The following is a 15,026-nucleotide window of genomic DNA, read 5'->3' on the forward strand; positions in this document are numbered from 1 at the left end:
ATGCTAACTTTAGCTCAGGAGTTTTTACTCTGACATTAAACCAACATACACGACAACTTATTAGACCTTAATGTGTGACATCATGAACAACAGCAGTTTAATAATGATATGAAAACAACACCTACCTGAAATATGTGGATTTATGAAAGTATAAAACGGGTTTATTAGCTCGTGGTGCTTCGCTGTGTTTTGCTCACTTATGTCGACTACCTGAGCAGACCAAGCTAGCAGCTAGCAGCTCTGTGATTGGTCGGCAGCTGTGACGGACATAGTTGCATTCAAGGTGTGTGGGAAACCCCAGGATCCCGGCAGTGACGAGAACAAGGAGCTAGTTATCATAGCAAATGTATCCTGGAAAACAAGCTCATACTCAATACATCCAAAACAAAAAGCACAAATCATTCTCTAAGGCACGAGCCAGAGATGAAACTCTTAATAACACAACTACTGAGAAAGTTAAAGAAACTAAACTAATGTGAACCACCCCGGACAACAATCATTGAACTGATGTCGATAAAATGAGGAGGTCAATCACTGTAGAAAGGTGATGCAGATTATACTGTACTTAGCTTTCCTCTCGCTCCTGAACTCATATATTAATTATTCCATAAGTATTATCACCTTTTCTTGTTTTTTTAATGCAGCATTAGGTGTTTCAGACCAAACCGTTCTGGGACTTTTTGAAGAGGAACTATCCACATAGAGAGTTCCCTCAGAACTACACACCATGGGGACTTTTTGGGGTCTGTATTCGCACCACCATGGTACCCAGAAAGGTTCCTCTAATCGGGGTTGTAGGATCTAAAATAGGTCTTAGTTCCTCTGGTGCAGAATTAATGAAAACGGAGGAGGGTTCCAACGGTTCCTAGAACTATGATAAAGTTCCTGCGTTCCGAATACGGCGATTATCGATTAACAAAAAGGCTTTTAAAATGTTGAATTGAAATGATTGCAAAATAAATATAAATACCAAACTGACCAGAAACCCACATTCCAAAAATATATTTAACAATTTGAAATTATTAAAAACTAAAAAAATTAGAAATAGATTTTTTTTAAATTAATTTTTAATTTTTAATTAAATTAAATTAAAAATTGAAGATTAAAAAATAAAAATAAAAATAAAAAATAAGCCTAAATTACATTTTATTCATTAATTTTTTAGTGAGACTCTTATCAATGCAAAACTCTGTCAGTAATTTAGAGAGTCTAAAGGAACTTCTTTCTGAGACTGACCAAACTGCTACAGAATTCAACTTCAAAAAAATCTACATTTGTGAATATAGAATTAACCCATAATAAAATAATTCAACCTCTGTGTTCTGCTAAAGTAAGTACAATTAAAACATGTAATACACCTGTAATATGAGATGACTGTGCCCTTCATGTGATCAGACAGGTCAAAATAATAATGAATTCAAGTTAAATTGGGTATTTCTGTCACAAAGAGCTGCTGCTGTGTCTACAGGATGACAAAGGTGCTGCTGCTGACAGCAAGCAAGACTGGAACGCATGGCTTGTTGGTTAAACGCTGTGATTGGCTGACGCTCATGTCCGTCAGAATTCTCCTCGTTGTGATTGGCTGCTGTGCGTGTTCGTCAACCCGCCGCGGCGCTGATGTTGTTGTGTTGAAGGCGGGCTCACAGTGAGCAGCAGAGAGGAGCGGCTCGGTGCGGAGTGACACGGCGTTATCTTTTACATGATTAAAACACTAAACAAAGAGGAATACTCACTCGGATCCACAGAAACACCTCTGAAACATCCAGTCCGTCATGGAGTCTTATGACATTTTAGCTAACCAGCCGGTGGTGATCGATAATGTAAGTATGATGATGTCATTCATCCACACCCTAAGCCGAGGCCGCTAACTGTTAGCTCGCTGAACTCTTGTGTTATAACGGTAGTTAGTGATAAACATGTCTAAAACCTTCAGTTTGCTTTTCTTACTGCACATTAAACTTACAAACATCTCTCCAGCAGCTAACATCTCTCCAGCAGCTAACATCTCTCCAGCAGCTAACATCTCTCCAGCAGCTAACATCTCTCCAGCGCTAGCTAAAGCTGCAGCTAGCTTTCAGCACTAACCGGCTAGCTTAGCTCCAAACTGTCAGCTAGCTTATTATGACAGATCAGACCGTGTCCATAAAGCTAACCAGCTAACCAGCTAACCAGCTAACCAGCTGACCAGCTGACCAGCTGACCAGCTGACCAGCTAACCAGCTAACCAGCTAACCAGCTGACGTACAGAAGTGTTAGCTTCCAGCAGCATGTGAGAGACCTGGAGCTGTCTGTGTTTCCAGATGTATTGTTAGCATAAACAGGGTTAGCATGTTGGTCACAGGACACACACACACACACACACACACACACACACACACACACACACACACACACACACACACACACACACACACACACACTGATGGTAGAGGCCGCTGAGTAAAGAGTCCATCAGTATTAACTCATCCATTCACACACTGATGGTAGAGGCCACTGAGTAAAGAGTCCATTAGTATTAACTCATCCATTCACACACTGATGGTAGAGGCTGCTGAGTAAAGAGTCCATTAGTATTAACTCATCCATTCACACACTGATGGTAGAGGCTGCTGAGTAAAGAGTCCATTAGTATTAACTCATCCATTCACACACTGATGGTAGAGGCTGCTGATTAAAGAGTCCATTAGTATTAACTCATCCATTCACACACTGATGGTAGAGGCCGCTGAGTAAAGAGTCCATCAGTATTAACTCATCCATTCACACACTGATGGTAGAGGCTGCTGATTAAAGAGTCCATTAGTATTAACTCATCCATTCACACACTGATGGTAGAGGCTGCTGAGTAAAGAGTCCATCAGTATTAACTCATCCATTCACACACTGATGGTAGAGGCTGCTGATTAAAGAGTCCATTAGTATTAACTCATCCATTCACACACATTCACACGCTGATGGTAGAGGCCGCTGAGTAAAGAGTCCATCAGTATTAACTCATCCATTCACACACTGATGGTAGAGGCTGCTGATTAAAGAGTCCATTAGTATTAACTCATCCATTCACACACTGATGGTAGAGGCTGCTGATTAAAGAGTCCATTAGTATTAACTCATCCATTCACACACTGATGGTAGAGGCCACTGAGTAAAGAGTCCATCAGTATTAACTCATCCATTCACACACTGATGGTAGAGGCTGCTGATTAAAGAGTCCATTAGTATTAACTCATCCATTCACACACTGATGGTAGAGGCCGCTGAGTAAAGAGTCCATCAGTATTAACTCATCCATTCACACACTGATGGTAGAGGCTGCTGAGTAAAGAGTCCATTAGTATTAACTCATCCATTCACACACTGATGGTAGAGGCTGCTGAGTAAAGAGTCCATTAGTATTAACTCATCCATTCACACACTGATGGTAGAGGCTGCTGAGTAAAGAGTCCATCAGTATTAACTCATCCATTCACACACTGATGGTAGAGGCCGCTGAGTAAAGAGTCCATCAGTATTAACTCATCCATTCACACACTGATGGTAGAGGCCGCTGAGTAAAGAGTCCATCAGTATTAACTCATCCATTCATACACATTCATACACTGATGGTAGAGGCTGCTGAGTAAAGAGTCCATCAGTATTAACTCATCCATTCATACACATTCATACACTGATGGTAGAGGCTGCAGAGTAGAGAGTCTGTCAGTATTAACTCATCCATTCATACACTGATGGTAGAGGCTGCTGAGTAGAGAGTCCATCAGTATTAACTCATCCATTCATACACATTCAGACACTGATGGTAGAGGCTGCTGAGTAGAGAGTCTGTCAGTATTAACTCATCCATTCATACACATTCACACGCTGATGGTAGAGGCTGCTGAGTAAAGAGTCTGTCAGTATTAACTCATCCATTCATACACATTCATACGCTGATGGTAGAGGCTGCTGAGTAAAGAGTCTGTCAGTATTAACTCATCCATTCATACACATTCACACGCTGATGGTAGAGGCCGCTGAGTAAAGAGTCCATTAGTATTAACTCATCCATTCACACACTGATGGTAGAGGCTGCTGATTAAAGAGTCCATTAGTATTAACTCATCCATTCACACACTGATGGTAGAGGCTGCTGATTAAAGAGTCCATTAGTATTAACTCATCCATTCACACACTGATGGTAGAGGCTGCTGATTAAAGAGTCCATTAGTATTAACTCATCCATTCACACACTGATGGTAGAGGCTGCTGAGTAAAGAGTCCATTAGTATTAACTCATCCATTCACACACTGATGGTAGAGGCTGCTGATTAAAGAGTCCATTAGTATTAACTCATCCATTCACACACTGATGGTAGAGGCTGCTGATTAAAGAGTCCATTAGTATTAACTCATCCATTCACACACTGATGGTAGAGGCCACTGAGTAAAGAGTCCATCAGTATTAACTCATCCATTCACACACTGATGGTAGAGGCTGCTGATTAAAGAGTCCATTAGTATTAACTCATCCATTCACACACTGATGGTAGAGGCCGCTGAGTAAAGAGTCCATCAGTATTAACTCATCCATTCACACACTGATGGTAGAGGCCGCTGAGTAAAGAGTCCATCAGTATTAACTCATCCATTCACACACTGATGGTAGAGGCTGCTGAGTAAAGAGTCCATCAGTATTAACTCATCCATTCACACACTGATGGTAGAGGCTGCTGAGTAAAGAGTCCATTAGTATTAACTCATCCATTCACACACTGATGGTAGAGGCTGCTGAGTAAAGAGTCCATCAGTATTAACTCATCCATTCACACACTGATGGTAGAGGCCGCTGAGTAAAGAGTCCATCAGTATTAACTCATCCATTCATACACATTCATACACTGATGGTAGAGGCTGCTGAGTAAAGAGTCCATCAGTATTAACTCATCCATTCATACACATTCATACACTGATGGTAGAGGCTGCAGAGTAGAGAGTCTGTCAGTATTAACTCATCCATTCATACACTGATGGTAGAGGCTGCTGAGTAGAGAGTCCATCAGTATTAACTCATCCATTCATACACATTCAGACACTGATGGTAGAGGCTGCTGAGTAGAGAGTCTGTCAGTATTAACTCATCCATTCATACACATTCACACGCTGATGGTAGAGGCTGCTGAGTAAAGAGTCTGTCAGTATTAACTCATCCATTCATACACATTCATACGCTGATGGTAGAGGCTGCTGAGTAAAGAGTCTGTCAGTATTAACTCATCCATTCATACACATTCACACGCTGATGGTAGAGGCCGCTGAGTAAAGAGTCTGTCAGTATTAACTCATCCATTCATACACATTCATACGCTGATGGTAGAGGCTGCTGAGTAAAGAGTCTGTCAGTATTAACTCATCCATTCACACACTGATGGTAGAGGCTGCTGAGTAAAGAGTCCATCAGTATTAACTCATCCATTCACACACTGATGGTAGAGGCTGCTGAGTAGAGAGTCTGTCAGTATTAACTCATCCATTCACACACATTCACACACTGATGGTAGAGGCTGCTGAGTAGAGAGTCTGTCAGTATTAACTCATCCATTCATACACTGATGGTAGAGGCTGCTGAGTAGAGAGTCTGTCAGTATTAACTCATCCATTCATACACATTCACACGCTGATGGTAGAGGCTGCTGAGTAAAGAGTCTGTCAGTATTAACTCATCCATTCATACACATTCATACGCTGATGGTAGAGGCTGCTGAGTAAAGAGTCCATCAGTATTAACTCATCCATTCACACACTGATGGTAGAGGCTGCTGAGTAGAGAGTCTGTCAGTATTAACTCATCCATTCACACACTGATGGTAGAGGCTGCTGAGTAGAGAGTCTGTCAGTATTAACTCATCCATTCACACACTGATGGTAGAGGCTGCTGAGTAGAGAGTCTGTCAGTATTAACTCATCCATTCACACACTGATGGTAGAGGCTGCTGAGTAGAGAGTCTGTCAGTATTAACTCATCCATTCACACACATTCACATTGTTTGAATTCCTGTGAATACAATGCTAACTTCCTGTTCGTGCTAACAATACATGACACGATACCACAGCAACAGAAATAGAAATCCTATGCTCCTACAATTGCAGGCAAAGTCCTGCACACTGACTAAATTGCACAAATACCCATGTCTTTACCCATGGTTCTCAACTGGTGGTTCGAGACCCACGAGTGGGGCCGCAAAGTGGTCTTCAGTGGGCCACAGATTGTGTTCCAGGGGAAATTGCTGCCAAAAGTCTTAGCTGTGCTTTATTATGAAGAACATGTGCAGTAGGGTTGTTAACTCATACTCAGTAGGAGGAAGTGATGCACGTTAATGCTGGTCATCTGCCATTAAACAACAAGAGAAGAAGAATGCAAACTATAAAGTTTATGCTGCCAGTTACGTGGTGTAATGTTAGCATGACACAGAAAACGTGCTTTCTTACATTGAGGACAAAAAAGGACCAACAGAAATCTGAGTGCGGCGGTGATGTCATCAAAACTGAATCGCGTTAGAAACGAAACACGCCGCTCATAAAGACGTCTGTTGTTCTGTCAGGTTTTCTCACGTTAACACGCTGTGATAGTTTGTTACTTCTCTCCAAACTGAAAACATTTTTCCAATAAATGGATTTTAATGGTTGAAAAATTCAGAAATGTTGGTGGCGATTTGGCGATTCCGGTGTCGCTGTGTCTCCTGAGGCGAGAGCAGTTCAGAACCACTGGTGTAAAATTGCACAGATATGTTGGCAACATTTCTTCTTTGTAGAATTTCAGACCGTGTGCAGGAGTTTGCCTGCAATCTTAAATAATTAAGAACAAGAAATTACCAAATATTGGGTTGACTTCTATTAGTGTTGCTGTGGTAACGCACAGGTTTCAAACATGCTTTTTACTAAAATCTTATTGAACTTGAAAGATTCTGGTATGATGACTAATCTCCTGTTATTAACACTCTGCACCATAATCACATCTTACCTGAATAACATATGAAACTGTGTTTGTTTGGTTATTTATTTAAAATGTTATGAAGGCAGAGAATCTGATGGGCCTCAGACCGGCTCCTCCTCAGTACCCATTTCCTCGTCTTCCATCAATGAATGATCGAATGGACGTAGCAGAGACTTTAGCACAGCACCTACTGTTCTAACTTCATGTTCTCCTCACAAGTCATGACAGTGCAGGACAAAGTGGCTTTTGAGATGGGGGGGATGTGGGGCACAGGGTGTGACTGCTGGTGGCCTCCGGCTGTGTCTTATGACCTCCTCTCTGCTCACAGATGAAGATACTCAGTCTCTCTGATGTTACATGTTCTATCTGTCTTCTTGTGAAAAATATGTGCTCAATAAGAGCTGTAGAAAGTGGAGACAAGAAAACATATTTATGTTTTCATTTCATTGTACAGTGTTCCCTTTGTTATTTTTTGTATTATATCTTTGCTTTAATACAGTGTATAACTTCTGTACAGTTTAATTTACTTAGTTGTTACTACAACTTATTTTTAAATTTCATTTGTACTTTTCTACTCTTTTTTTCTTATAATGCTATTCTATTTTATATATATATATTTTTTTTTTAAAGATTTATTTTGGGCTTTTCGTGCCTTTAATGCAGAGAGAGGACAGTGGACAGAGTCAGAAACCAGAGAGAGAGAGAGGACAGTGGACAGAGTCAGAAACCAGAGAGAGAGAGGACAGTGGATAGAGTCTGAAACTAGAGAGAGAGAGGACAGTGGATAGAGTCTGAAACTAGAGAGAGAGAGGACAGTGGATAGAGTCAGAAACCAGAGAGAGAGAGGACAGTGGATAGAGTCTGAAACTAGAGAGAGAGAGGACAGTGGATAGAGTCTGAAACCAGAGAGAGAGAGGACAGTGGACAGAGTCAGAAACTAGAGAGAGAGAGAGGACAGTGGATAGAGTCTGAAACCAGAGAGAGAGAGGACAGTGGATAGAGTCTGAAACTAGAGAGAGAGAGGACAGTGGATAGAGTCTGAAACCAGAGAGAGAGAGGACAGTGGACAGAGTCAGAAACTAGAGAGAGAGAGAGGACAGTGGATAGAGTCTGAAACCAGAGAGAGAGAGGACAGTGGATAGAGTCTGAAACCAGAGAGAGAGAGGACAGTGGACAGAGTCAGAAACCAGAGAGAGAGAGAGAGGACAGTGGATAGAGTCAGAAACCAGAGAGAGAGAGAGGACAGTGGACAGAGTCAGAAACTAGAGAGAGAGAGGACAGTGGATAGAGTCTGAAACCAGAGAGAGAGAGGACAGTGGATAGAGTCTGAAACCAGAGAGAGAGAGGACAGTGGACAGAGTCAGAAACCAGAGAGAGAGAGAGAGGACAGTGGATAGAGTCTGAAACCAGAGAGAGAGAGGACAGTGGACAGAGTCAGAAACCAGAGAGAGAGAGGACAGTGGATAGAGTCAGAAACCAGAGAGAGAGAGGACAGTGGATAGAGTCAGAAACCAGAGAGAGAGAGAGGACAGTGGATAGAGTCAGAAACCAGAGAGAGAGAGAGGACAGTGGATAGAGTCTGAAACCAGGGAGAGAGAGGACAGTGGATAGAGTCTGAAACCAGAGAGAGAGAGAGGACAGTGGATAGAGTCAGAAACCAGAGAGAGAGAGAGGACAGTGGATAGAGTCTGAAACCAGAGAGAGAGAGGACAGTGGATAGAGTCAGAAACCAGGGAGAGAGAGGACAGTGGATAGAGTCTGAAACCAGGGAGAGAGAGGACAGTGGATAGAGTCTGAAACCAGGGAGAGAGAGGACAGTGGATAGAGTCTGAAACCAGGGAGAGAGAGGACAGTGGATAGAGTCTGAAACCAGAGAGAGAGAGAGGACAGTGGATAGAGTCTGAAACCAGAGAGAGAGAGAGGACAGTGGATAGAGTCTGAAACCAGGGAGAGAGAGAGGGCAGTGGATAGAGTCTGAAACCAGAGAGAGAGAGAGAGGACAGTGGATAGAGTCTGAAACCAGAGAGAGAGAGGACAGTGGATAGAGTCAGAAACCAGGGAGAGAGAGGACAGTGGATAGAGTCTGAAACCAGGGAGAGAGAGAGGGCAGTGGATAGAGTCTGAAACCAGAGAGAGAGAGAGAGGACAGTGGATAGAGTCTGAAACCAGGGAGAGAGAGGACAGTGGATAGAGTCAGAGAGAGAGCGGGGAATGACATGTGGAAAGGGGCCACGTGTGGAAGCGAACCCGGGCCTACCGCTCAAGACGAGAGTCTCAATACATGGGACGTGCACCCTAACCACTGCGCCACCAGTGCGCCCCTATATTATATATAATTTGAACTTTTTGTAGAAGCTGACTCAGGGAGAAACGCACAAAAAGTCCAATGTACCTGTACTGTCCTGTACCTGTGCAGATGGCAATAAACATCTATTCTATTCTTCTCCAGGGCTCGGGGGTTATCAAGGCTGGCTTTGCAGGAGACCAGATCCCCAAATACTGCTTCCCTAACTAGTAAGTGTTTGTCCTCCTTCAGCACTCCGATCACCGGGAAACATTTCTACATCCACAGATCTTCTGCTTATCTGATCCAGATTCTCTTTATCAGCACGATAAACTTTAGTTTAGCAGCAGGAGCTCACAGAATATCAACGATGAAATCAAAAGCTCATACACAAATGGTCAGCAGGTTAAGGAGGTAGTTTGGTTTGCTGAGGGTAGCTAACATTAGCGGTGCTAACAGCCTTCAGTCCTCGCTGGAGGTTAACGTGCTGGTTTATCCTGACAGCCTACAAACTACTTCATCTTTGTTTTATAGATCTAAATACTGACAAACCGCTCGGCTCCTACGAGATGCTATCTGCTCACTGTTCACTTGTTTACATCAGGGTAGCAGAGCGAGAAGAGCAGGGCATAGAGTCTGTGGCTACAGCCCCGACTAGTGGAGGGAGGCTGCGTTACAGTTTAAGTACAACATGTGATCGACATCGTATTTCAACTTATTTATGATCTGCTTAACTGGCTCGTAGTTTTGTTGCTGAGTAGTCGACTAAACGCACACATCCATAAATATAACGGACCAGAAACTTGAGATAATTACAAATTGAAAATTGTCAAACATTTCTCAAACATGAATAATCAGCACTTATTTAAAACAGGAAGCTGGATGAAGCAAACTTTTCAAATATTTATTTTGTGTGTTTTATTGACTTTTGTGTGTGTGTGTGTGTGTGTGTGTGTGTCTCTGTGTGTGTGTGTGTGTGTGTGTGACAGTGTGGGGCGTCCCAAGCATGTGCGTGTGATGGCAGGAGCCCTGGAGGGAGACCTCTTCATCGGACCCAAGGCAGAGGTAACACACACACACACATGTAAAGTTTGAGATAATCTCATAGAAGAGTTCCTATTGGATCAAACTTTGATGATATCGTTTCCTCTGGTTCGGCACGGTTTTCTCTGCTGCTGCTCGACACAGTTTTCTATTTTTTTGGGCAAACATGAAAGTTAAAACAACCTGTAAGTCACTGTAGGCCCAAGAAGCCAATGACATCAACTAGGAAGCTTTAGCTCCACTTTCTAATCACATTATTCTTCTTCGTCTTTGAGAATAGCTCTGTGTTAGCGAGCCCTTAGAGCTCCTCCAGTGATCTCCTTCCTGTATTGGACTGAATCAGTTTATTGCCATACTTAAAGATCAGCAGAGCTCAATACAACATTTATAAAAACATCCTCTTGCAATGTCACTTCTGTTCCTGGCTTTTTTTTTTCATGGCTGTTGCTCTGCAAAATCTCTGATTGGTTTTTTCTTCAGATAGATTCAAATAGAAATTAGCAGAGCAGCAGTTGCTGCCTTCCTAGCTTGAAGGCTAAGACGCTTTCTGCACTCTACACAGAGGGTGTGTTTGAATTGTCCCTCCTATCTCCTTCACTATCCACTTCACCTTAACCCGGGGAAAACGTCATGAGGTCAAGGAAAGATGTTAGGAGAAGTCATAAAGGACTTAGGGAAAGGCACTTTGCTCTGACAATCCGACCACATTTCCACTAGGCCACGTCATTAAATGTGACGGGCCGGCGGAGGTTAATGACGTGGGTCTGACGTGTTGAAACTACAATGTTCAGATAATGAACTACAAAAAGATCATCTAAAAAACTCTTTCTGTGCTTCTTACCGGGGAAATAATCCTGATCACCACGAGGTTGGGATTGAAATAAAAGAAATATAGACTACCAGGCTACAAGTAAGAAAAGTGAAACCATCAGCTTCCTGTCCAATCAGAAATCAACATCAACATCAATATGATTGGATGAAATGAATTGTTACATTAATGTAAGATATAACCTACACATAATGTTTTAAACATACAAATGTACAACTGCACAAAGCAAGAGAATGAAATCTGTTGAATCAAACATCCTCTGATAAAAATGTCTCTTATCTTTTATCTCTTTACGATCATCGTTCATGTTCCTGAACGGTCGGATGAGCGACTCGCTTTAAATGTTGTGGGGCGTCATATCTCATCTCCTTTCCTAAAGGATGGTCCAGTGTATCCTAAAGGAGGTTATAAAGGAAGCATTGACCCACCTTTCCTTAACTTTTAGAGAATTCAAACGGCTCTTATCATGGCCGCCACTGAAATGCTTCCGGGGTTAAAGGTGAAGTGGATCGTGAGAGGAGACAGGAGGGACAATTCAAACGCACCCTCAGTCTCTAAATTAAATCAGCATGCAGAGTGAGAGAGTGAAAGCTTCTTTAAGGACTGCGTCTCCCAGAATCCCCAAGGCAAACATCAGCTGACGTGTCACATGATGTTTCTCCACGTCACCTCTCTTGGCCTCTCTGTAGTGGAGTCATTGAGCTGCTTGGTTTCTCTTCCCTGGAGGTTTCATATTCAGTTTCTTTGATCATTTCTGCAGTTTGTGAAGCATGAGACATCAGCAGGCAGCCACAGGGCTTCACAGGCCTCATGCACCCCTACCATTATATTAGGGGGCGGGCCGCCCCCCTAATATAATGGTAGGGGAAACACTGGTCAGTAATGAGCCTCTCTTTCTGCGGATCAGGAACACCGGGGCCTGTTGTCGGTTCGATACCCGATGGAGCACGGCATCGTGAAGGACTGGAATGACATGGAGAGGATCTGGCAGTACGTTTACTCCAAGGAGCAGCTGCAGACTTTCTCTGAGGAGGTAAGCTCCTCCTCCTCCTCTCCTCTCCTCTCTCCTCCCCTCCCCTCCTCTCCTCTCCTCCTCCTCTCCTCTCCTCTCCTCTCTCCTCCCCTCCCCTCCTCTCCTCTCCTCTCCTCTCCTCCCCCCCCCCCCCCTTTCCTATCCTATCCTCTCCCCTCCCCCCTCACTGTTTGTCACATGTCTAAATGATTCTGTGTTTCTGCAGCATCCTGTTCTTCTGACTGAAGCTCCTCTGAACCCGAGTAAGAACAGAGAGAAGGCAGCAGAGGTGTTCTTTGAGACCTTCAACGTCCCCGCTCTCTTCATCTCCATGCAGGCCGTGCTCAGCTTGTGAGTTCAGTGTGTCAGTGTGTTAGTGAGAGACAGAGCTGCAGTGCTCAAGACGTTTATCATCTCTTAGTGGTTTGAGAACAGACTGCTGACTCCAGATGTGTTAACCACACTGCACAGCATGGCGGCCTCGCTGCTCGTCTCTAAAGTTTCCTCTTAGTGAAAAACAACTTGAAGAAAACCTGAACGCCACAGAGGCCGTCCCACTGGGAGACTGGTGTTAAATCTACGTTTAACTGGCACCCTGAATCAAAACCCATCAGGTCATCAGCCTGAAATGTTGACTGGAGTTTGAAGGTGGTGAGGACTAAACGGGGCTCTGAACAGGGCTCTGAACAGGGCTCTGAACAGGGGTCTGAACAGGGGTCTGAACAGGGGTCTGAACAGGGCTCTGAACAGGGCTCTGAACAGGGGTCTGAACAGGGCTCTAAACAGGGGTCTGAACAGGGCTCTGAACAGGGGTCTGAACAGGGCTCTAAACAGGGGTCTGAACAGGGATCTAAACAGGGGTCTGAACAGGGATCTAAACAGGGGTCTGAACAGGGGTCTGAACAGGGCTCTGAACAGGGGTCTGAACAGGGCTCTAAACAGGGGTCTAAACAGGGGTCTAAACAGGGATCTAAACAGGGGTCTAAACAGGGGTCTAAACAGGGCTCTGAACAGGGGTCTGAACAGGGGTCTGAACAGGGGTCTGAACAGGGCTCTGAACAGGGGTCTGAACAGGGCTCTGAACAGGGGTCTGAACAGGGGTCTGAACAGGGGTCTGAACAGGGGTCTGAACAGGGGTCTGAACAGGGGTCTGAACAGGGGTCTGAACAGGGGTCTAAACAGGGTCTGAACAGGGGTCTGAACAGGGGTCTGAACAGGGGTCTGAACAGGGGTCTGAACAGGGGTCTAAACAGGGTCTGAACAGGGGTCTGAACAGGGGTCTGAACAGGGGTCTGAACAGGGGTCTAAACAGGGGTCTGAACAGGGGTCTGAACAGGGGTCTGAACAGGGGTCTAAACAGGGGTCTGAACAGGGGTCTGAACAGGGGTCTAAACAGGGGTCTAAACAGGGGTCTGAACAGGGCTCTAAACAGGGGTCTGAACAGGGGTCTGAACAGGGGTCTGAACAGGGGTCTGAACAGGGGTCTGAACAGGGGTCTGAACAGGGGTCTAAACAGGGGTCTGAACAGGGCTCTAAACAGGGGTCTGAACAGGGGTCTGAACAGGGGTCTGAACAGGGGTCTAAACAGGGGTCTAAACAGGGGTCTGAACAGGGCTCTAAACAGGGGTCTGAACAGGGGTCTGAACAGGGCTCTAAACAGGGGTCTGAACAGGGGTCTGAACAGGGGTCTGAACAGGGGTCTGAACAGGGGTCTAAACAGGGCTCTGAACAGGGGTCTGAACAGGGGTCTGAACAGGGGTCTGAACAGGCGTCTGAACAAGTCCTAGATGCTGACCTGGGTTTTTGGGGCTGGGGGTTTCTGTGGTTCTGAAGTGAACTCTGCGTCTGGCTCATGCAGGTACGCCACAGGTCGTACCACTGGCGTCGTGCTGGACTCTGGCGACGGCGTGACTCACGTGGTGCCGATCTACGAAGGCTTCGCCATCCCGCACTCCATCATGCGCGTGGACATCGCAGGACGAGACGTGTCGAGGTACCTGCGTCTGCTGCTGCGCAAAGAAGGATACAACTTCAACACGTCCGCAGAGTTCGAGGTGGTGCGGACCGTCAAAGAGGTACGAGGGCGGAGCTTAAAAAGTGAATATCTCAATCTTAACGATGTCTAATCACACCTCCTCTCCTCTCCTCTCCTCTCCTCTCTTCTCCTCTCCTCCTCTCCTCTCCTCCTCTCCTCTCTTCTCCTCCCCCCCCGCAGAGAGCCTGTTATCTCTCCCTCAACCCCCAGAAGGACGAGACTTTAGAAACAGAGAAGGCTCAGTACGTCCTCCCTGATGGAAGCACTTTAAACGTGAGTCCACTCGTCACAGATTCCTCGCCCTCCTCCTCTTCATCTCGAGCACAAACCTCTAAAACACGACTTCCTGTTTTCAGATCGGCCCCGCCCGCTTCAGAGCTCCAGAGCTGCTCTTCAGACCAGACCTGATCGGAGACGAGAGCTCGGGGATCCACGAGGTCCTGGCCTACGCCATCCAGAAGTCTGACATGGACCTCCGACGCACGTTGTTCTCCACCATCGTGCTGTGTGGAGGATCCACACTCATCAAAGGTTTGCTGCAGCCACAGATTTCAGAGACTCTTACCATGAAAGCGTCTCGCGTCCCCTCATGGTTTTTATTTATTTATTTATTAAAGATTTTTTGGTTGTTTTTTTATTGTGTTTTCAATTAGCAGCTTCAATGTACATTTGTTTGCAACATACACTGCAAATACACATTTGCACATATTTAGCACAATGGAATGAATATTGTCTAAAGTATACTTTAACTCCCTCCCTCATCATTCCCTCCCACCACCCAAGCGTCCGCTCATGTCCAGATGTTACACGATAAATATTGCATTAGTATTTATGGTAAACTTAAATGTATCC

The 15,026-nt window shown here is 44.7% G+C and overlaps 2 protein-coding genes across 3 annotated transcripts in view; one reads left to right on the plus strand and one right to left on the minus strand.

The window, feature by feature from the left end:
- The window catches only part of marchf5l (membrane-associated ring finger (C3HC4) 5, like), a 12,638-nt gene extending 12,378 nt beyond the window's left edge, over window positions 1-260 (minus strand). The window contains exon 1 of one of the 2 annotated variants that reach the window (XM_065965390.1): window positions 126-260. The gene's annotated coding sequence lies outside the window, so the exon portion shown is untranslated. The remainder of the gene's footprint in view (window positions 1-125) is intronic. The other variant, XM_065965392.1, reaches the window with a different exon arrangement.
- A 1,363-nt stretch (window positions 261-1,623) lies between these two features.
- Window positions 1,624-15,026, plus strand: part of actr1b (actin related protein 1B) — a gene marked incomplete in the record, with an annotated part of 15,646 nt that continues 2,243 nt past the window's right edge. Inside the window, 8 exon segments of the mRNA XM_065965570.1 lie at window positions 1,624-1,820; window positions 9,420-9,484; window positions 10,244-10,319; window positions 12,035-12,160; window positions 12,366-12,490; window positions 13,998-14,214; window positions 14,355-14,447; window positions 14,531-14,705. Of these exon segments, the coding sequence (XP_065821642.1) occupies window positions 1,773-1,820; window positions 9,420-9,484; window positions 10,244-10,319; window positions 12,035-12,160; window positions 12,366-12,490; window positions 13,998-14,214; window positions 14,355-14,447; window positions 14,531-14,705 (925 nt within the window).

Source organism: Labrus bergylta, chromosome 17 (genome assembly GCF_963930695.1).
Source record: "Labrus bergylta chromosome 17, fLabBer1.1, whole genome shotgun sequence".
NCBI classification, from domain to species: Eukaryota; Metazoa; Chordata; class Actinopteri; order Labriformes; family Labridae; genus Labrus; species Labrus bergylta.